General features: G+C 40.5%; 3 protein-coding genes across 6 annotated transcripts in view; 2 read left to right on the top strand and 1 right to left on the bottom strand.

Annotated features, from left to right (window-relative positions):
- The first annotated feature begins 906 nt into the window (after nucleotides 1–906).
- inpp1 (inositol polyphosphate-1-phosphatase) lies at nucleotides 907–3,612 on the top strand. Of its 2 annotated transcripts, none has more exons than XM_079241865.1 (6): nucleotides 907–1,071; nucleotides 1,654–1,859; nucleotides 1,951–2,011; nucleotides 2,260–2,460; nucleotides 2,629–2,737; nucleotides 2,887–3,612. In XM_079241865.1, exons 2-6 carry the CDS (start codon nucleotides 1,656–1,658, stop codon nucleotides 3,383–3,385), a joined length of 1,074 nt encoding a protein of 357 aa, XP_079097991.1. In that variant the 5' UTR covers nucleotides 907–1,071; nucleotides 1,654–1,655; the 3' UTR covers nucleotides 3,386–3,612. The 2 variants fall into 2 exon arrangements, with proteins under 2 accessions (XP_079097991.1, XP_079097990.1); XM_079241864.1 differs by having other exon boundaries at nucleotides 2,563–2,737.
- dnajc14 (DnaJ (Hsp40) homolog, subfamily C, member 14) lies at nucleotides 3,607–13,706 on the bottom strand. The gene is made up of 7 exons (XM_079241863.1): nucleotides 13,571–13,706; nucleotides 10,822–12,226; nucleotides 10,350–10,456; nucleotides 9,690–9,809; nucleotides 9,381–9,541; nucleotides 8,601–8,703; nucleotides 3,607–7,510 (listed from the first exon to the last, which is right to left on the bottom strand). The coding sequence occupies exons 2-7, from the start codon at nucleotides 12,025–12,027 to the stop codon at nucleotides 7,216–7,218; spliced, it is 1,992 nt and encodes a 663-aa protein (XP_079097989.1). The 5' UTR covers nucleotides 12,028–12,226; nucleotides 13,571–13,706; the 3' UTR covers nucleotides 3,607–7,215.
- Nucleotides 13,707–15,407: 1,701 nt separating this feature from the next.
- Nucleotides 15,408–20,941, top strand: part of nab2 (NGFI-A binding protein 2 (EGR1 binding protein 2)) — a 6,833-nt gene continuing 1,299 nt past the window's right edge. The window contains exons 1-8 of one of the 3 annotated variants that reach the window (XM_079241775.1): nucleotides 15,408–15,520; nucleotides 15,668–15,763; nucleotides 16,085–16,900; nucleotides 17,090–17,223; nucleotides 18,216–18,264; nucleotides 18,355–18,469; nucleotides 18,624–18,809; nucleotides 20,687–20,941. The exon at nucleotides 20,687–20,941 is cut by the window's right edge and continues 1,299 nt beyond it. In XM_079241775.1, the coding sequence (XP_079097901.1) occupies nucleotides 16,145–16,900; nucleotides 17,090–17,223; nucleotides 18,216–18,264; nucleotides 18,355–18,469; nucleotides 18,624–18,809; nucleotides 20,687–20,793 (1,347 nt within the window). In that variant the 5' untranslated portion in view covers nucleotides 15,408–15,520; nucleotides 15,668–15,763; nucleotides 16,085–16,144 and the 3' untranslated portion in view covers nucleotides 20,794–20,941. Of the gene's footprint in view, nucleotides 15,521–15,667; nucleotides 15,764–15,946; nucleotides 16,901–17,089; nucleotides 17,224–18,215; nucleotides 18,265–18,354; nucleotides 18,470–18,623; nucleotides 18,810–20,686 lie in introns of all 3 variants that reach the window. The other 2 variants (XM_079241773.1, XM_079241774.1) reach the window with 2 other exon arrangements.

Raw genomic sequence — 20,941 nt, 5'->3', positions numbered from 1 at the left:
CATAAAAAATTATGGAAAGACAGACATTTTGGAAAGTAATATGAAGGGAAATTATTCCAAAACACCAAATAAAGGTGTACAAAAAGAGAAAAACAAATTACATAACTAGTAAATATGTTCCATTTTGCATAAAGCGCATTCACCCACAGAGGATGAAATTAATATTTCCCCCTTATATCTGGTGTTTATTATAGACTTGTCTTTTTGTTGCACTTTCCTAACAGACCTGCTGTTCAGTTTAAAAAAAAAATGACATCCATATTTCACCGAAAATACATGATTAAACAACACGCAAAAATATTTTCAAAAGTTACAATGAATTCTTGCCTGTGAATATCTGAATTTCTTTTTCTTGCAGTTATAAATAAAACACCCTCTTGTCTCCGTACACTGTACAATCTTGTACGTCTTTCTTCTCCCTCGTTTTACAGGAATGATGTCAAGAGTACAAAAATTTTATATTCTTCATGCAATAAAAAGATAAAAAATATCATTTTACTTGAAGATAAATTTCGCAGTACTTGATAAGAAACGTCAACTTCAAAGCAGGGGAATATTGTTTTTATACCTCTTACTGTAAAACTGTAGGATATATGTATATATATTTTAAAATAACTAACTCACATTTAATGGAACTTTATACCAAATCTTTATAAATCACACTTCTTCTTGAATGTCTTGTCAAACTTTAGAATGGCTACATCAGAAAAAATTACATTTGCCGTTTTCAACATGTAAGGTTAGAAATTCCCATTTACTTTGAACGCACCGCGACTGGATCATGTCGTCCGCACCTTGACAAATCCGCCGTGCTCGCCGTCTACGTTCGTGTCTGCACCTTGTGTTTTTTTTTTAGCCTTCATGTGAGGAGCGTCGCCCTTCCTGCGAGAGGAAATTGACGTAAAGAGCACAGATCAAGTGGAATATAGTCTAAAATAAGGGCTTAAAATTTGTGATTTTATGTAAAAGCTGCGTGGTTTTTAGCCCATTTCTCGGAGTTAGTGTCGGCAGCTCTGACAGGGGAAAAAAAAGCAGCCACCGAAAGGAAGAAAAGAGCGGTGTTCAACCCAGGTTTGGCAAGATTTCAGTCATTTTAGCTTATTTTTTCATTCTCTTTTCACATTTCTTGGTTTTGGCTCGGGAAAGTTTTTAACAGACTGGTTATGAGGCAGCTATAACACACAACACAGCTGAGGAGAAGGACACTGCGGGAGTTACAGAATATGATCGTATTAACAAACTACACAAACAGGTTATCTAGGTTTCTTGACGGCCTGTGCTTTCATTCCCAGGTAACATCTAGAGATTATCTTTTTATTATTATTATTATTTATTTACTTTTGCTTTAATACACAAAACAACTGGATACTTCATGCACACTTAATTGTGTTACTACAAGTTCTTACTGAGCAGTAGCACAAAGTTTTACATAATTTCAGGATATATACATGGTGATATGATATGATTTGGTGGTAAGCTGCTTTCTGGTTTGCATGCAAAGCCCTGAAGCCACATCCTTCCCTCACATTTCTTTTTTCAGAGATGCCCTGTTTTCATTTTGAGACTATAATTAGTACAGCATGTGCAGATGTGACCTCCCTCTTCTCTTTCAAACACAGTTTCCAGCACCCTCCCTGCCTCTCTTTTGTCCAGGCATGGCTGATCTGCTGAGGCTGCTGCTCCAGGTGGGTGAGAAAGCAGCGAACGTGGCTCGGGTCTGCAGGCAGGAGGCTCCTCTGTTTCAGCTCCTTGTACAGGAGAAGACTGGCGATGACAAGAACAAGAAGTTTGTGCAGGACTTCAAGACTCTCGCCGATGTGGTGATCCAGGAGATGATCCGGCATGATGTGGGCACTCAGGTGGGACGAGTCAGAGTTTTAACTAGCCAAGTGAACTAGAGCTGGATCAAGTTTTTATTGTGTTATGTGTGTTTTTGTTGTTTTTGTGCAGTTCCCTGAAATGGTTGGTTTTATTCACGGAGAGGAGTCTAACAAGTTTGAAAACGGGCTTGGTAATTGCTTCTTATGACACATAACACGCATACAACACTGTGTATTGGGTCCTCAGTTTCCCATCAGTAGAATCTATACTTGGAAGAGCTTAATACACTCTGTATAACAGTCAACACATTATAGTGGAATACAAAAGTCAACACTCAAGTGTGTCACTCTCTAAATATTTAAAGGTGCTACGCCTTGTGATCTGTAAACACTTGAATTGGTTTGTTGTAAGATGATTGGAGCCTCATTGTGTCACCAGGAGAAAGTGTGACGGTCACGGTGTGCAGCACAGAGGAGGAGACTGCGAAGCTGCTGGCCACGGTGTTAGATGGTGACAAGACAGCAGCATCTCTGCTGGCACAAGCCATCCACCAAGACCTGGCGAGCATCGAAGCAAGCACAGACGGCTTGACGGTTCCCCTCAGCCCCTCTGAACTCGCCATCTGGATTGACCCCATCGGTAAAAATAAAAGTTTATTTGTCTAAAATTCCATGTAAGTACATTTCCTGAGAGCAGAGCTGAGCATGAATGCTTCTATTGTCTCTTTTATTTGATAATAAGATGCCACCAGTCAGTACATAGAGGGGCGTGAAGAGGTGCTAGAGGAGGGTCACTTGTCTCCCTCAGGTCTGCACTGCGCCCTGGTTCTGATCGGGGTCTACCTCAGGAGCACAGGCGAGCCTGTAATGGGTGTTATCAACCAGCCGTTTAACCACAAAGACCCCGCAGGTGGAGGGTGAGTTGATCCAACGATTGTAAAATGAGATCGCTTATGATCACTGGAACTTTAATTTAATTTCACTTAAAATCAGATTTCAGCTGCTAGTTGATGTGCATGTTTGTCTGGAATTAAGTGCTCTGACCTCTGATTCATTGTGTTCTCAGCTGGAGGGGAAAGCATTACTGGGGCGTGTCTTATGGCAACATCAACGTCTGTTCAGTTTCACGACCGAATCATGGATCTAAAAGTCAACAGGGACTGTCTGTGGTACTGAGCGCAAGTGAGAAGCAGGTGGTGAAAGAAGCTCTGACCTCGCTGTGCGGCCCAGACAAGCTGATATATGCTTCTGGAGCCGGCTACAAGATCCTGTGTGTCATCCAGGGTCTGTCTGATATTTACATCCTTTCAGAGGGAAGCACCTTTAAGTGGGACTCCTGTGCTCCTCACGCCTTGCTCCGAGCCCTCGGAGGGGGGGTGGCGGACTTGTCTAAGAGTCTGCAGTCCACCTGTGAAGGACAGGAAACCCTGACAGAACTGACCTACAACCAGCCTTACACCCAACACAAGGGAGCTGACCGCTGGGCTAATCATGGCGGGCTGGTGGCGTTTCGAGACTCATCTCAGCTACGCAGCATCATCGATGCTTTAAAAGGCAAGCTGTAGCTGACAGAAACATCGTTAGCGCAGGATTAATGTCGCTTATATGATCATATTGTTTTCTATGTTAGCCTGGAAGATGGGTGGAAAATAGAGGTTCTGTATTTTAATTAGAGATGCTATAATTTTATTTTTAACCAGATTTATGAGTGTATTTATTGCAAAGTGAACTTCAGTACTAGGCCAAATGAATTATTACAAATTAATGCTGAGCAACCCAAAATTTAAATCAGATTTATTTTAGATCATAAAACAAGTAGTCAAGTATTTTTTAAAATATTTTTCAACTTGAATTGATTATCTTCAAGTCATATAATCTAATACTGTATATATATATATATATATATATATATATATATATATATATATACACACAAAGTAAATTTGTAAATATACCATTTTATCTTATTTATTTTAGGTCAAACACTCAAAAATAAACTGACATATTTTCTAATTCTGACCTTAAAATGAATTCATGGAGAGGGAGGATTACTTTTTCATTCATGGCTGTTTAGATGTTGGCTTCCTCCAAGCAGCTGGAACAAGTTGAGCTTTATTTATGAAGGTTTTTACCTCAAAGCTGCAGTGAATTAACTTCTCCATGTTTATCATAGTCAGTGGGATATAAAGTGCTCACTGCTGGACAGCTGAGAAGGATACAGCCAAAGGGAAAGTAATGAGGCATAACAAGACTGCGTCTTTCCTACAGCATTGAGGAATTTCACTTTTTTTTTGTTCTGACACATAAAAGGATGTAATAAGTCAGTTGAGAGAAACAGTTCCTTGTAAGGAGCAGATGATTTGCCCTCTTTCCATTGTCATAAGCACAGTTGGTTAAAGGTCAACAAGTGGAAAAGAAATGAGGTAAACCGGTGACATGGAGCCCTTTTGACTGGGTTTACGGTAAAATGATGCGACTTCTACTCGCGGCAGTAAGTTCACAGTTGCAGTATGTTTAAACTTTCTTCATGGTTTTTTTTTAATGTAAATGTCTGACATGTTATTACCTTTATAGCCAGCAACATGTGATGTGACTGAAAAATGTTGTACACATAATGAACAGAAAATGGAACCAACATTGTGCATATAGGAAATCACCTTTATTTGAAAACCAGATAAAGCAGGGGAAACAAACCCAACAGTGATATTTTTAAAACTGTTCGCCAGCCGGGAACTTCTCTTCATTCCCGACAAAAAACCCTGATGATTGTCAAATATTTTTTGCAACAATTCTGCATATTCTGTCAAAAAACACGAGAAGAAACGAACTCTGGAGTGTTGGCTCTTTCATTGACTTCTTGGACTTTAAATTGCTACCTCTTTAAACACGCATCACATTCTCAAATCACAAAGTGTGGAAAACAAAGCGTCATGTTGAGCATGCTCATGGCTGTGGGGTCCAGTATCCTAAACAGGTACCGAAGCAGATTATTTCAATTTGACCGTAATCTGAAAATATAGATAAAACAGCTAAAATAAGTACATGACAAAAAAGCAAATTGTTTGAACAAATATTTCCTCTTGACTTATAACCATTAAAATGAAATTTTATTCTGCCTCATAATAAAAACTGATTTTAGTCCTCATAGTCTGGTTGGATAAAACTTTTAACTGGAAAAAAAGAGGCAATTCAGGATCATTTTTAATATTTTAAACTTGCTATTCAGGCTTAAGTCAGCTACTCCATGTTTATGAAACTGGTTGAACCCTTCAAAGATAAACAGATACATGACAGAAACATGGCAAACATTTAATCCTGCTTAAATGAGTTCAAACTGCTCTTCCGCTCAGGCTGCACATTAGAAAATCACACCAAAGTTCCCACATCTTTCTAAAAAAATTCAATATTTGTGCAATCAGAATTTCTTTTGCAGACAAAAAAAAAAAAAAAAAATCAGAATTTGCAAGTGAAATGTTGATGTGTGGGGCTACACGTCCTCCTCAGCTGCAGCTGGAGGAGTCTCCTTTTAGCCAGATCACTGATGGCAGGTGTCACTTCAGCTGTAGGTGTGCAAAATCAAACAAAAGGGAAATCAACACAAAACGAAAGCTGCAAATATATAAAATAACCTTTATCAAATGCCTTATCGCACGTTAATTACCATATTACTTCATACTGAAAATCCTTGTGTCAGGTGTAAACAATAACAGCTGTTTGTTTTCTTCTAAATGAAGCTGATTAAAATTGAAGTGTATTTTCTATCCAAGGCTCATCTCAACACTGCGGACTCCTTCGTGTTGTTGCAACCTGTAACACTGTGGAAACTCAAAGCAAATCAGTCTGTTACAGGTTTTTACTCAATTTTCTGTGAACTTGTGACATTAAAATCTGAACCACATTAACTGTAATTGAATAAAAGCTTGCAGCACATGACTGCAAAAGCAGTAATGACCCAGCAGGATCAGCACAAGTTGATGGAGGGCATGTAATAATAACCAGGAAGGCTGGAATCAATCATGGTTTAAGATGCTATGAAACATTTTACTGGCATAAAATGAGCAAAAAAAAAATCAAAATTCACGACTAGAAAATGTAGTTTTTAGCAGCCAAATCAACAGCGTAGCAGCATTACCAGACTTTTATACGTCATCTGGATCAAACTAGTGTTGTGTGTGAAACTGAGACGAAGACAACAGTCAGGATGAAGATAAAAAAAAACACAGATGTGACAACATTGTTGTTACATACTAGTCAGCTTCATGTCTGATGTGGAACTACAAACATGTAAAACTCTGTAAAGCTGCTGTTCATGCAAGTTTTGTTGTTGAACTTGTTACGTTTTAATTTTATATCAGGATTCCAATCGAAAACAATTTACCCTTTTTTTAATTTAACTTTTTGACTGTTCAAGCCTATTTTAATGGAGTGATAGATGTGTAGCTTATAAAGGCAACATTTTTATGAGTGGTTTGGGAATATGGTAGTTTTTGTGGTAAAGAACACAAACTCCAGCATTTTACTCAATGAGAAGACAGTACATGACAGTACTACATTTCCCATAAGTAACTTATTAGTTTTTTGGGTTTTTTTTTTTACCTCCATGAAGGCTCTCTCTTATCCCCCAGTGACGTTAATCAGAAGGAACCTTTTCACATCAACCCTTAGGATCTTAATTTAAGGCCAATTTACCAGTAAATGTATTTTTACAGAAACCTTCCACCATTTGCAGCTGTCTAATTATTCTGCTGTAAATAAAAAAAAAAACATTTTGCATTTTAGTACAGTTACCTTATCTTTGTTAATGTGGTTCAGATGAGTCAAGTTTGGCTGATTTGGATTAACTTTTGAAATACAGAGGGCGAGGCACTGCTCCAGCAGCAGATCCAAACACAACTAACGGTAACGGCGACGCAGTGACGCTGCACGGATCTTCATTTTTCTGTCAGAGATAAATCTGATCTCCTCATCAGACCCTCTGTCGGGGTCTGATGTTGCTGAATTAACCTTAAACAGCAGCAAAAGTGAGAAAACTGAAGCATTAAAATGCGGATGAATAAATCATGCATCGACAATGGATTTGGCAGGAAATAATGAAAAGAAAAAATGCTTCATTACAGCATCCTGAAAAGGATTTCAATGTCAAAGGCTACAGTCCTCTTTAAGACCGACAACAAAACAGGGTGTCGCTGCCACGTCTTCAACCTTCAGTTCTCACATTCAGTCAACTGGCTCCTCTTTATGGTCAGTCTCTCTGCTTTGGCTTATCTGACTGCAGACACCCACGAACCGTCTCCAGGTCAGGTCTTGGCGTGCCAAGAGGCAGGCGAGACAAACATGGCCATTATTTATTGTGTCCCTGCGTTGTGATTTTGATACACCTGCAAGCCAACGGACTTCACCTCTGAAAAGGTTTACGGACCTTCTTCCTCCTCCTCGGAGGTTTTCCACTGTCAGTCCATGTCTCGTTGGAATCTGGCCGCTGCGCCCCCGGCATGTAGAAACCCGTGTGCCCTGGGGGAGAAGAGAACGGACTTGCTCCAGCACCAGGTGGGTGATGATGAGGCGGACCTGAGGGGAACAAGTTTGCATTTGCTGCCATGTCATTAGGTGGTCCTCCCTTGAAGATTCTGTTGAAGAAGTCCTGCAGATCGGCCGGGTTTGACGGACCTGTTGCCTGTTCTGATGATGTCCTGAAAGAGAACAGGGAAGGTTAGTCAGATATGAGCTGAAAATATGCTCTTTTATAACAGAAAAATTATGACATGGGTGTAAAGAAAAAACAATCGCTTTAAGGCGAGTTAAAGGGAGGGTTATCAGTTTTCCAGTCCTGCTCCTGAAGACCCACTTGACTTTTTTTTTTTATAACAAATTTATTTTTCTTTTTTACAACACTAAATATACCTAAGTGTAGGAACTATTTCATGTTGGCCTCGATGTACTTTTTCTGCTAAACGACCGTTGTCAAGCTGAAGCGCGTTTCTCTCATTCACCTGTTAAACACCAGCTGATCTGAATCAGTTGATGAATGCGTTGCTATGGTGACGCCCTGTACCAGAGTGATATTACAGTGATTAAACAAACTACGTGTGCGTATATACAAAAACAATGCACGCCAGTTAGAACAGTCACTGACTAAGGAATAACTTTGTTATAGTTTCTGTGTTTACGTCAGTCAGTGGCTGTTAGGAATTCTACTTGTTATTCAGGATACGATTATCTAATCATGTCACTAAATCGCAAAACAAGGAAGTACGGCTGTGGAAATAGAAGCTTTTCTGAGCAGAGCTAGGTTTCCTGTAAATTTTCTGTGTACAAGTTGGTTAAATCATTGGCTGCCAAAGACATCTTGTTTTGTGCTTTTCAGATTCTGTAAATTGAAAGCTGATTTGGCCGGGCACGTGTCAAAATGCCTCCAAAATGCGCTTCTCCAAGCGTGCACCCACCCAACATGTTGTGAATGTGACCCGAGTGCACACCTCAAAGACGCCTTGATGTACGCACCCAGTCAAATTGGCGCCCCACATTTCACGGTCCCGACAGATGAGCTAAAATGCTCCAAGACGAACGTGACTCTCTGCTACAACAATGCCTGGCAGCCAATGAGTTAATGGAACTGAGCTGTATGTATTCAATTCAACCATAAATATGAAAAAGAGGACAGAAAACGTATTTATACATTTAAACACAAGAACAATGATAAAAAAAAAAAAAAAAAACACTGTGTCCATTAGGTTATCAGGGAACATGTTGTGATAAACGCTTCCAGCTGCAGGAACATACCTGTGCCGTGTGGCGTTGCTGTTGTTCTTTGAACCAAAGGAAATGTGATACGGCACACGGTGTGTGTCAGGGGAAATGCCTATTCTTTGGCAGCCTGCCCACTCTGAAACATGACAGTAGTACAACAAATACATTCACTGACATTCTGGATATGTGAAAATGGGAAAAAAAAAGACAACTCTAAATACTTATTAATGCACTTGAGACATTTCTTGTCCCTCTACTTAAAGTGACCGATCATATGAATATGAATTTGGCTATGGAAGCCTGAAGCAACGTATCTCCTACTAGACTTCTGCAAATCCAGATTTCTGTAATTAAAACCATGTTTTTTCACCTTCGTAATGTCTCTGTAGCTGCTTCAGACCTGGGGAAGATGGGTCCGTTTTATGTTGTCTTACCTACCCAACACTAACTTTATGAGCAGATTATGCTTCAGCACAATAAAAGTGACTTAACTGTATCTGAATGATTCTCATTTAAAGCGAAAGTGATAAGTTTTATATGTTAGGTTCTTTATTTCTAGTTTGCTACCATTGCTCTTATTTACCACATTATCTGCTGGAGCCAAAAGGGTGAGATTAAGACACAATGTTGAGCAGAGATTGTGTTGTCCAAAATGTTTCTCCATGAAGCAACATTTTAAAAGTTTGCAGATTTATTTTACAACTGGATGCAAATAAAAGTAGAAAATCTTTTTGAAAGTGAGAGCTTCCCAAAACCAAATACTGATCCTGAAAAATGTTGTGTTAGAAGATTTTAGAAAAAGCTGATCCATACCTGTAATATCATACACCTTTCCTTCCATACAAGCAAAGTATGTGATGCGTAGGCCCAACATGCTGGACTCCGCCCACAGGTCGCCCTCTTCAGCACTATGGCAACGGTTGCATTCAGCACAGAACCGGGCTTCAGCAGGCTCTCGGTCCATCTCGAATCGCCTGCACACACACGAAGCACAGAAAAGAAATACAACTGTGGTGAAAGTTTACGACACATAAAGCAGCTGCATTTTGTTCAGTTTCACACTTTTACAGAAATGAATATTATGCATAAAATGATGTTGATGTGGAGCGTGTAGCGACCTACTTGTGCTTGCCTTCACACTTTGTACACATCATGGTGTTCATCGCTTCCTTCAGGTCATCTTGCAGTTTGGTGAGAAACTCGTTCATGGACTTGGAGAGCTCAGTAGCTGCCATGCGCTTCCTGCATGAAACGAAACATTTGTGTGAAGATACTAAATAACACGAAAGAAGTCAAATAACTACTGTTTTAATCAAGAAAAACCAAACTATTTCTTTTCTGGTTCTACTTTGTTTTACTTTTAACCAGGGCTGTGACAATATGCTTTTGTCCCGATTCGATTCCGATTTTTTGGGTGCCGATTCAATTTAGATTGAGATTCTCACAATTCTTCGATATTGCTGATTTTTGTAGGTTAAAAACAAAATAAATGTATAACACTTTTTTTTTTCCACGTCATTTTTCTTGATTTCTATTAGGAAAAAACAACCAAGTAGCCAGACCATCATTCTGCTGCTATAATGCCCAAGAAGAAAAGTAAAAAGATCAATGAAAACAATAAAAATGACAAAAACATTTATAATGGATTATTTTTATTCATTTGGAAAAAAAAAAAAAGGATTTTTTAACAAAAAAATAGATTTTAAAATTGTGAAGCAAAAAAAAATTCAGATTTTCCCACCCCTACTTTTAACACATTTACCAAATTCTCTGTGTACTTACAATTCATACTCTCGTCGTGTTTCAGGGTTGCTGACAATATCCCAGGCTGCCCTCAGAACTTTGAATGCCTCTCCAGCTCGTGGGTGTTTGTTCTTGTCTGGATGAACCTAACAGAAAATAGACAAAGTAATAAACTGCTTACAAAGAGAATGAAAAAAAATCACTATTTATTCTTCATTATTGCAGCAATGTCTACAGTGGGGCGATCGGGCCTTCGCAGTGGCAGGGCCCAAACTCTGGAACTCTCTGCCTCTGGAGTTACGCTCCATCATGGACCTGCCTCTGTTTAAGGCCAGGCTAAAGACTCATCTGTTTAGATCAGCCTTTGGCTGTTGAGATTTTTACATGTGAATGAACTGCTATTTTATATTTTTACTTGTTTTTATCTTTGTTCAGCACTTTGGTCAACTAAGGTTGTTGTAAAGCGCTTTATAAATAAAATTTGATTGATTGATTGAATGTCTGAACACACCTGAACAGCCAGCTGTCTGTAAGCCTTCTTCAGCTCAGTCTCTGTTGCATGCACCTCCACACCGAGCACTGCAAAGGGGTCGAGCTCATCCTCTGGTACCTCAGCCAATGCCAGCAGTCTCTCCAACTCCTGGTCTGGCTCACCTCTTCCAGTTCTGCCGGGTGACTCGGGTGTGAACTGTGGCATGGCACCTTCCCTCCTGGACCTACTTCGAATTCTGTCCAGCAGGGATCCCACCCTCTTCCAAAACCTCGACTCCAAAAAAGTCGTCCAATAGCGTTTCCCCCTCTCTCCACCAATGCGAATAAACATCCCCTTTGCCCACTGAGAACTGAAAATAGCTAAAGCACAGAAAAATCCTAAACAAGATAAAACAACTGTCTTTATCCACTTCACAGACATCATGGTTTTCTCCAGCAGGTCAGCGCCTGTGCGTTTTGTCCATTTCAGAATCCGACCAACATCTGCCTTCATTCCGGGTAGATCAGTAATTTTTACTAGGAGCTGCTGCCCAAAGTTGTAAAGTTTCACAACTCCCATCTCCACTCCAACACCACAATTGTGAGTTAAAGTCACAATAATCTCAATCAACATGTGGATACATGAGATGCACCAAAGGCTCAGAGACTCTGAAAGCATCTCTTTGAAAGCTAAGACAAGTTGGTTGCCTGTCCGCCGGCGACCCCGGTTCTGCTGATGGTGGTGGTGGTTCCGCCTGCGTGTCTGCTTGTGCCGCCCGCCACCTGACATGACATTGCCTTTTGGAAAGGAGCAGAAAGAACTCTGATTGTTCTGCTCGAACACTGATCCACCGCTTCTTAATTTGCACTTCCTTCCACTGCCCACGCTCCTCCAGCCAGATTCCCCGTTCATGTGCTGCTCTGTTGCAGCTTCATCTTCTTCTTGATTTATGACCTGTGAATTCTCAAGATCTGTACTCCTGTCATGTTCCAACCCACCGGAAGCCTCCTCGGTATCCTCTGTAGCCTCCATGGATCCACAATACTCTGCTTCACCTGCTCCTGAGCCTTGTGGAGTGGATGGATTTGGGATTTCCTGAGATTTAAGACAGGCAGTTTTATCCTCCTGCTCACAGTTGTCATCAGCCTCTCTGACCTCCCACTGACTCAAGTCAGCCATTGAGGCAGTATCATCATCAGGGATCTCCTCATCATCCAGCTCTTTCTCTGCTGCTCCTTTCTCCATGTTACTTACAGCTGTAAATGTTGGAATCTCATGAAAGAGGGTTTCCTAAATCCATAATGTATTGCAATATTTTACCCGGAGTCCCATACAAAAGTGAGACTGAGGGTTCCTACCAGCCACACTCTGGTCAAACATGTCAGTGGCCACTTCTAGGTGTCAAAAAAGGTTTTTACACAGCTCCCAGGATGCAGCATGTCATCTGAAATGCAAAAAAAATTGTTTTAAAAAAATCAGAAGACAAATATGTCACAGTATACATTCTCAGACCTTTAAATAAAAATATGAAGCACTAAGCGGAGACATTTAACTAGAGCTGCAGAAATGATATATTTTGCACCCTTATTCCATGTTAAATATTAATTACAACTGGTTCTTTTTGCATGCTATATTAGCAGATATTACACTGAAAATATGGTGTTGAGATGAACTTGTAACACTGTTCTACCCGGATTTCCAGAAAATACTGACAATGCATATCGCAATAGAAGATTACGCATATTAGGCAAATACCAAATGAATGTTAGCTTCTGCCCAATCGTAATTACATTTTATATACAAGCTTTGATTTAACAGCTCTGTCTCTACAGTTATCAACTGCAGTCAAATGCTTTGACACAAGAGCACCAGAGCATTATATCCAAGTTAGGACTAAAAGTGCCCACATAATACCCAACCATCACCCCTCTATTTTAAGTACTTCTGCTTTTATTACTGCTGCACAACACTTACACAACTCTAAGCAAACAACGTTTTAAAGTAGAAAATTTACTAGAAATAGAGTACTTCTATTGTGTGGCATAGATACTTTTACAAATGCATGAGAATATTTCAGTAATTTCTGCAAAGGTATTAATCATAATTTGGAAAACAATGTTGTTTGAAGAAATTTCCTCTTGGGAAAAAAAGGGAAAAGAACCAACTGAGTAACCTTGATAATATTTAACCTTAATGTAATGCAGCTACATGACTTGGTATGTAATGGAAATGAGAAATAAAAGCCATGCACGCTCTGTAAACGTGTGTAAACGAGAATGTTTTGTTTGCTAATGTAGTAAACCAAAGGGAAAAATAGAGTATGTTCAATTTCGAGTGGAAAAAAACAAAAGCTGCTAAGTAGAAAGCTACTGTACGGAAACACTGTCGGTCTTACGGACATCCGTCTGTACGTCGGATCTCAGTTTGACACTTTAAACAACCAGATGTTTTTTAGTTTGTTTGTTTTTACGGCGGCTAATGTTAGCAGGGTGTTAGCATGAGGAAGCAGATGACAAGACAGTGTTCACATCAGCTCACCTATGACTGGCTAAACCTGACAATATTTAAACCATACAAGGTATTAAACGAAGATTAGATCCCAGAATAAACAGCAACTGTTGACGTTTTAAGCTCAAAAGCAGCCAAGCTGAAGCTAACTATTAGCTAAGTGTCACTAACGAGCTAAAATTAACGCTTCCTGTTTGGCGACAAGGCAAGTTTCAAACGAGTACAGTAAGTACACAAATAATTCCCTTTCAGTTTTCAACAAACTAAATGTCACATATACCTTTGAAATAACTGTTTAACCTTGTTTTAAACAGACAGCCAAGTGTCCGTGAAAGGATTTTATTCTTTCTATTTTTTGGTAAATATAGTCATTTCTTCTTCTACGCCTTTTCTCACTTCATCAAGTTACTTCTTCCGCCTCCTACTTATTCTTCGCTGTTTCATGCACGCGAGAGCTCTGCTGCCACCCAATGTTTTACAAATGTTACAAACTGATTTCTTCATATCTGTATTCTGATCTCTTCCAGTCGACCAGTGTTTTTTAGCCACTGTGCCGTGGTACAGTAGTGTGCCGTGAGAGATTATCAGGTGCGCCCTGAGAAATTACCAAATTTAACCTAATTGGTCTAAAAAGCAGCTCTGTGTTCATCCAAACAGGCCCCAGGTGAAAAATAATAAAATTCCATCTTCTTGTGTTTATCTGATTTCTATTCAAGAGGCTTTGACGAGATGAACTTTTTGTTAATAGTATGGACTTAAAAAAAAACAAAAAAAAACAAAAAAAAAAAACATTTTTATTTGTATAGTGCTTTCTGATTTTTCAGTGAGGAAAAGTGTGTCTTGGCTAAAAAAGGGTTGGAAAACCCTGCTGTATTGAACCAAGTTTTTCCTTTTGCTTTGAACATATGTTGTTTGGCTTCACTAACTACCCACCTGAGAAAACCAAACAATTCTTTATCATTAATCGTATTGACAAATGTCGATATACTAATCAAAAGCCCATTTTTTCTATTTTTAATAAGGAGGCCAAACAAAATATTGACTCTATCAAGTGTTCCACTAACATGAAAGCCATTAAGGCTATTGATTTGTGCACTCTATTTTGTGTATTTATGTGACTATTGTTATTTATGTCATAGCTGCTCCTAAGAAATTATAACCCCCGGCATACACTGCATACTGCTTGTATAATAAGGAATGTAAAAACAAAAACAAAAAAAAAAACAAAACTGATTTCCTAAATTAAAACTGCATTACAATTATGTAGATCGTGGTTTAATCCAGCGAATCCCATAAAATGAATTATTGTGCGACGCTTATCTGAACACTAATATCTGTGGATCAGAATAATTATAATTTAAACCGAAATTGAATTAAATGTGGTACCTGCAAATTCAGCGATATATGCAAGCGTTTGTATAATTATTATTATTATTATTATTATTATTATTATTATTATTATTATTATTATATTCCACCCATGAACAATTAGGACAGCTTAAAAATACACGTATATGCACTGTAACTACTGTCATGCAGCTATTGTACACCTTCCAGACAACTGAACAGCATGGGTGTGCATGGGCAGCAATGGTTATGCAGGTTTGAGCGTAATTCACTAATATCAGCTTCAGCCATTCTGGGTTGGGTTTTTTTTGTTGTTGTTGTTGTTTGTTGGTTTGTTTTGTTTTTTTAAGCTTAATATTGGTGAATTCAGCCTTTAAAATATCAAATCCAGATAAATGCTACTCAGAATAATTTGTTTCCGCCCACATTACAATGGGGGGAAAAACATAAACATTTCAGCAAAATTCTCATCAGTCACATTGGTTTATTGTCCTCTATATAGTATGGTATGCAACTTGTTTGGGTGGTCTTTGTGACGGTAAAGCTATGGGAATCCCCAAAAGCTTCTGCGTATAATAAAAAATCTTGGAGGCGCAGAGGGTTCATTTCAAGCCCCCCTCCCCACCCCTTCCATACCACCACTACCACCTACATCTTCAATTTGAAAGCCGCCTCTCTACCGGGAGAGGAAGGCTCTTTTTCGGTCAGATGGCGTGCTGCAGTCCGCCCCCGTCATTCTCCAGCCCACACAGACAGCAAAAAGGCAGCCAGCAACCAATACGCTGCGCCGGAGGAGGACTTCTGCCAATGATTTCAGACGAGGAGCGACACGCAAAAGGGGATTTACTACGGCAGTCCGCGCCGTGAAAGCTGTCGGCAAGAGGTAAGAGGAACAAATAGGTTAATAACTGCGAGCAGGGTATCAGCAGGGTAACATCTGGCTCAGGAGTGGTCGCTTCAAGTCGATGGTTTTATGTTGAGTGGAGGCAGTGCTCCAAGTGCTGTCTAAATGTGTCTGCGTCTTTGTCAGTCTTACTTCAGCAGAACCGACCCGTGACATAAAGGAGACTGTTTTGCCTGATTACTGGTCTCCTCGGTTCACATCTGTATAACTGGTTCAAACAAGGTAAGGAAAACTTGCACACTTTTGTTTAACGATTAAAGAGAAAATATGCTGATTTCTTTTGTCTGTTGCTAAGAATATTTAGCTGTTTATATTTATATATTTAAAACAATAGTTTTAGGTGTGGACCACATAGCAAAGTCTATATCCAAATAATTAACCTGCACAGAATTTCTCCATCTGCAGGTTCATGTGTTTCCTTTCTCCTGCCTAAACTTTCCAGTGCTGTGTGCCATGTCCCTGCCACGCACACTTGGTGAGCTGCAACTCTATCGGGTGCTGCAGAGGGCTAACCTGCTGGCCTATTATGAAACCTTTATCCAGCAGGGTGGTGACGACGTGCAGCAGCTCTGCGAGGCTGCAGAGGAGGAGTTTCTTGAAATTATGGCACTAGTTGGCATGGCCACCAAGCCACTGCATGTGCGTAGGCTGCAAAAGGCTCTCCGAGACTGGGCGGCGAACCCTGCCCTTTTCAGCCAGCCTGTGGCTAACGTTCCTCTGGGAGGCATCCCCCTGTTCAAAGTTGATGGGACTGGGACAAGTGGATCAGGGCCCAGGAAGTCTGTGAGTAATGGGCAGCCTGGGTCTCCCTGTGAAAGAGACGATCGGATGTGTCTTACTCCTATGCATAGTGGGAGTCCGAGAAGCCCCTGCTCCCAGGCTTCCCCACAGCCACCAGACACACACTGCAGGGAAAAACTGTCACCCATGGACCCTCACTGGCTCAGCCCGGAGCCTGATGGGAATAACGCTTTGGTTTCTCCATCTGGAGTAGAAGATGAGCCACCCAGTCCACCTCTCTCATCAACATGTCCCCCTGGTCCGTCCTCATCCCCAATCCCGTCTGTTTCCTTCGCCCCAGCTGCTCTGTCAGCCTGGCCCGGAGGACAGCTGGACAGGGACACCGCGAGGGCAGTGGTTGTGAGTGTGGAACGGCTCTTCAGAACCCTCCCCAGGTCAGATCCTGCAGAGGTGAAGACTCTGCTGAGAATGAACAAGAAGATGGCAAAGACTGTGGGGCACATCTTCCGGATGGGGTCCCAGGATGCAAACAAGGAAGAGGAGATCCGGAAATACAGCCTCATCTATGGACGCTTCGACTCGAAGAGGAGAGAAGGCAAGCAGCTTACGCATCATGAGGTAAAAGCATCAAAGACAAAAGCTGAAAAAGAAGTTTTAGAATGATCACATCCTGCTTCAGAGCTTCTGCTAGTACAGAAACTATGTCAGATGGTAGCATTTAAATGATTATACTAATCATTGTAAACCTGGATCCCACTTTCATTGTCTGCATCCCTCCTTCATTCAGTGTTTTTTTCTTCTCCTCAGCTGATCATCAATGAAGCTGCTGCACAGTTCTGCATGCGAGACAACGCTCTTTTGCTCAGACGGGTGGAGCTCTTCTCTCTGGCTCGACAGGTGGCCAGAAAATGTGCCTACACCTCCACACTAAAGCACGCAAGGTAAGGGTGTTGGCTGAGGTGTGGGAAGTGTGATCCAGTGAACAGCAATCCCTGACCTCACACCTGCTTTATGAACTGACAGAGACATGCAGGTCCAGATGCAGTTTCAGTAACAGAAGCAAGGCATCGCATTAGGACAGAAGTCAAATAAGCCAAAGGGTTAATAACTGTGGATAAGTAAGCAGGGTTTAGAAATCACAAAGCATTAACGAACAACCTGTGTAGTCTTTGTCAAATGAGCCACACAGGGAAACACAAATAACACATAGCTGTTTGCTGCAGATATTTTTATGAAGATAAATATCAGATTTAAGCAAAATCTCCATCAGTATGAGACAATATGTATTATATTTTTAAATATTTATTTAAGAATAAGAATTAGGCTAAATAATGGACATTTTCACATAAATATGCAAGATTATAGGCAAGAGGCTCATTTCCAGCTTTGGTCTCTGGGCAGGCTCAGGGACTTTAAATTAGTAGCAATCAAAACATAATACACGGGCAGCATATCATTATCGCATACCTAATTAAAAATATAACTAATATATAATACAACTAATAATATGACTAAGTATAATGGTGAGTATACCGTCAGACCGCCTATTCCAGACTTGGCAAAAGTTTATTTTGGATTATTCTTGCTTTTAATTGCATAAAATTAATTCATTATCACACAAGTGCGTCAGAGTATTAGACCCACATTGAGGACTGCAGTTGTACGTATGTATTTTTACTTTTAAGAATAAAGGCTAGAACATAAATATGTGGTAACACGTCATACATACATTTCTGATACATATTAAGCTTTATGTTGGATTTAGATATAAAATCTAGTACGAGTTGTGTTCATTGTGATTCCTCTTTTTTTACTAGGACATTGTCTTGATTTTACAGCTGAAGCTCATGAGGTCATTTTCCATAAAGAACTATATTTCACTTCTGTTTTTTAAACTTTCACCCCCATTTTTTCCCCCCTTTTCCTCTTCTAGGACAAATATGGATGAGAGCAGTGTGTGTCAGAAGAGAGCAAGACACGAGGTGAGTTGTCTCAGCAGCTGCTGCTGCTGGTCATGCTACGACCGCTTGATTTGAAGTGGCTCATCAGCGGGATTGTATTATGTGGTTTAGGTGATCGTGCCCGAGAGTGTGTCATCACTTCTCGGAGCGGAGGGAACGGAGAGCTCAATGCAGAGAGCAGATGATGACAGCTTGTCTGCAGAAAGCTTTGACAGTGTATCACATGGTAATGCTTTAAACTGTATATATATATATATATATATATATATATATATATATATATATATTTATATGTATGTATAAATAGAAAGAGACGCAAACTGACTTCCTGTCTATTTCAGTAAAACTCAGTTTAAACTTGGATGTTTTTGCTCTATCAGACACCGGCTCACAGTGCAACCAGTCTCCGTCCCCTCGTCCCCACGCTGACGCTTCCAACCCTGCCAGCTGGAGTCGCCATCTCATACAGCAAGCTCTGATGGACGAAGGGTTGCGACTGGCTCGGATGGTGTCACATGATCGAGCTGGAAAGCTCAGCCTAGGCTCGGAAGGAACTCACGCTACAGGTGACCTTTCCAATACTGACTGTACAGAGTGCTTTAATAGACTTGTGAATCATGTGATGTTTGTGATCAGGTATGGGAATAGTTTGACATTTTGGGAAATTCTGCATATTTGCTTTCTCACATGTCTGCATGGTAAGTGTGAAGGTAAGCGTAGCAATCCCTCTTCTGCATCATAACTTCATGTTCATTCATATTTAATGCAACAGGATGAGCCTGGTATTCGTCTTTTCATCCGACAGAAGACAAATAAATGTTGTTCCCAATACGTCAAACCACTGCTTGAAGTCGGAGGTGGACAGAATATTAAAACGCGATGAAAATGATGCCAGGGTTGACTTGAAAAAATGACAGACAGAGACTCCCTAACCTCTCTGAACAATGAATATTTTATAGCTCTACAGTTTGAACCCTTGTGAGTCACAATCTCTCTGAGGTGACGCCTCCCACCACGCGCAGCTGAACTTCACCAGACTGTAAATTAGAGAGGATGGGAGTTAGAAGGGGAAACAGAAGGAGGCGTTGAGGAAGAGTGTGAGAGATGGTGGGGGAGGAGGAGGGGAGGGGGGGGGAGTGTTACACTGTTATAACACTTCTTTAATACCCTGTTACTTTTCTTATGCATCACAGCTTCTCTTCAAAAAAGAGGGGAAAAAAATAGTAAAGAAGGAAAAGAAAGTAAGTGATCTGGGCAAGTTGGTGGTTCTGGGCTGTGATAGCCAGCTGAAGAGATGAAGCGAAGGAGAAAGAAGCCAACAAAGACACGAGGAGGGGAGGGGAGGGGAGGGGAGGGGAGGAGGGATAGGAAGTACTCTGTGGGCGACAGAATCGGACCCCCCTCACACCCCTCCTTAGCAGTGACTGACGTCAAAGTGTGTTTGGCGCGTGGGCTGAAGGGCGGGATGGATGGGGCGTGGGGGCTATGGAGTGGGAGGTAATTGGAGGGGCGTTGCATTGACTCACCAAGCGACAGTGTACAAAAATAAAACCTGTGGGCAGGGAAATGGCACAGCGTTTTTATACATCTTCTGCTTCTACAAAAAGGTCTGCGGAAATAACAAAAAAAGAAAAGTGACATATGTTTAATCTGTGGTGCCGATCTCCTTCATTTTATCATACTTTTCTGTCTTTATCTCTCTCATCCAAGTTTCTCAGTTCTCATTCATCTGAACTTTTCCCCCACTTCCTTTAACGTCACTGTTTATTTCTCTTTCATAAAAACATTTTTCTTCTCAGCATCATAAATCTGAATACTTTTTTTTTAATCTAAAGGATCCTTGTTCAGTTAGTAGCACTGCATCTTAAAACTCATAAACACTGCAGGGAGGCAGATGAAAAGTCAAATGAATTCTGTTTAGGTACAAAATAAACTGTGTGGTATTTAGTCTTCAAAATGTTGAAATGTTGTGCTTGTTAGGAACATTTTGCAATCTAGTTATGTAACTAAGTGCAAATGAGCAAAACTTTTGTTGGATGTATTTTCCATCCCTGCTTCATCACCGTCTTATCACCAACACGTCATTCGACTGTGCAAAAGTGAAGAAGTTCTGTTGTTCACCAGCTTGGGTTGGTCATATAAACCATGATGACTTCACTCCATGTGGGAGAGTTTCCTGCTGAATTCCCCAAGCTAAAACACTAGCTGCAACCTAACTACCGTGCCTCCGGACTGGTATTTATCCTCTACAGTGGTGTGATTCACTCTAAAACTGCATACTGTTAATGTTGCTTCCGCAGATTCAGACAAACAAGTGATCGCTGCTCTTCATACTGGTTTAATTACTAGTATTTCCTCTCTGAGTGACTCCTGACTTCTTATTTTTTTAATTTTTTTTTTTTTTTTAACAAGTTCTCATCTTAAAATTCACATCTCTCCACAGAGCATGGCAGTAAAATGGAGCAGCAGAGCTCAACAACAGCATGCAGGAGCAGTAGCCCATGTGTCACCAAAGATCTAACCACCAACTCCAACCACAGAGGGAAATGAAAACATCTGCGGTTATCAGGGAATTCATGTCTGGGCCGACGGAGAACTCCTGCCAGTTTTAGATACAGATCACATGTTATTCAATTAAACGTGAGAATTTACCAGCTGCTCGTATCATAAACCCGCCACGACTTATTAACTAATCAGT

The sequence above is a fragment of the Telmatherina bonti genome (assembly GCF_933228915.1).
Source record: "Telmatherina bonti genome assembly, chromosome: 6".
NCBI lineage: Eukaryota > Metazoa > Chordata > Actinopteri > Atheriniformes > Telmatherinidae > Telmatherina > Telmatherina bonti.
The sequence above is the reverse complement of the archived record's forward strand: the minus strand, read 5'-3'. Positions and strand labels throughout refer to the sequence as shown.